Genomic DNA, 1,136 nt, shown 5'->3' on the forward strand with positions numbered 1-1,136 from the left:
CTGGTAAACAAATGTTTATATCTGTTTTTAAAAGAATAGTAGCTTCTCACTGTCATGATGTGGGATTGTAGGCGGTGAGAAAGACGCTTGTAGGCCCAGACTGACATTTTAGAAGATATTTAATGAATAATCCAGCACAGGTATCCAGAAACACGGGAAACACAGGAAGCACCGAGGAGACCAGACGTGCAGCAACAGACATATTGACATTAGACAAGGACCTGACGAGGAACAAAGACAACAGGTGGACTTAAATACACGAGGATGGTATTCACACCTGGGAACAATCAGGACAGGACAGCACAGAGACTCACAGGGGAACAGAACTAAATAACCACAGAGAAGCCTCAAAATAAATGCACAGAAAACACAGATTCTCACAGTACCTCCCCCTCAAAGGTGGCTACTAGACACCCAAAAGAAGAAAAACAACCCAATCAGGGCGGGCTGAGGGGCGATGGAGGGAGGGCAAAACGTCCACAGGGAACAAAACTAGAATACTAGTCCAGAAAAAACAAACAAGGTGCAGCAGAAGGATACCTCATGGGAGGTCTGGGGGCCGGCCACGGTGCAGCAGGCAAACCGCTAGAGGTGGGTCCAGCGGGTGTCCCCGACGTAGGAAGCGTGCTCCTGGAGGCGGACAACGCCAGCGCAGGAAGCGGAGCCAAATTGGCAAACTGTGGAACGGGCACAGAAACAGGCAGCGGCTGTGACAAACGCTGCCTCAGCGCAGGGGCAGGCAGCGGCTGTGACAAACGCTGCCTCAGCGCAGGGGCAGGCAGCTGCTGAAGGGAGCAGCCATGACGCCCAGGGGCTAGGATCTCTGGCGGCTCAGGGCGGTAGTGACGGGGGAGGGGTTACGCCCATTAGATGAGTAGCCATCAGACGAGCAGCATTAGCAGCTTTTGTTGACATTATTATAAATGGTAATTAGATTGTTTTTGAATACGATGCAGGATTTAAAATGAACTGATGAAGGTGCCATGTTAGGAAGAGGAAGTGGAAGCTGCAGGATCTTCAGAACAAACAGGTCATGATGCTGGGCTACTGATTATCCCTCTGTCTGGACACAGGATCAATAGAACCAGTTTAAAAGTTAAAATGAATGCTTATATGCCAGACATGGAAAACTGGGA

General features: G+C 49.7%; 1 protein-coding gene across 1 annotated transcript in view; it reads left to right on the forward strand.

Moving 5' to 3' along the window:
* The first annotated feature begins 543 nt into the window (after positions 1–543).
* Positions 544–1,136, forward strand: part of LOC106954386 (transmembrane protein 151B-like) — an 18,364-nt gene continuing 17,771 nt past the window's right edge. Inside the window, exon 1 of the mRNA XM_015043852.1 lies at positions 544–774. Within this exon, the coding sequence (XP_014899338.1) occupies positions 544–774 (231 nt within the window). The remainder of the gene's footprint in view (positions 775–1,136) is intronic.

Source organism: Poecilia latipinna, unplaced genomic scaffold, assembly GCF_001443285.1.
Source record: "Poecilia latipinna isolate Pla-1442-1.1 unplaced genomic scaffold, P_latipinna-1.0 Scaffold651, whole genome shotgun sequence".
NCBI classification, from domain to species: Eukaryota; Metazoa; Chordata; class Actinopteri; order Cyprinodontiformes; family Poeciliidae; genus Poecilia; species Poecilia latipinna.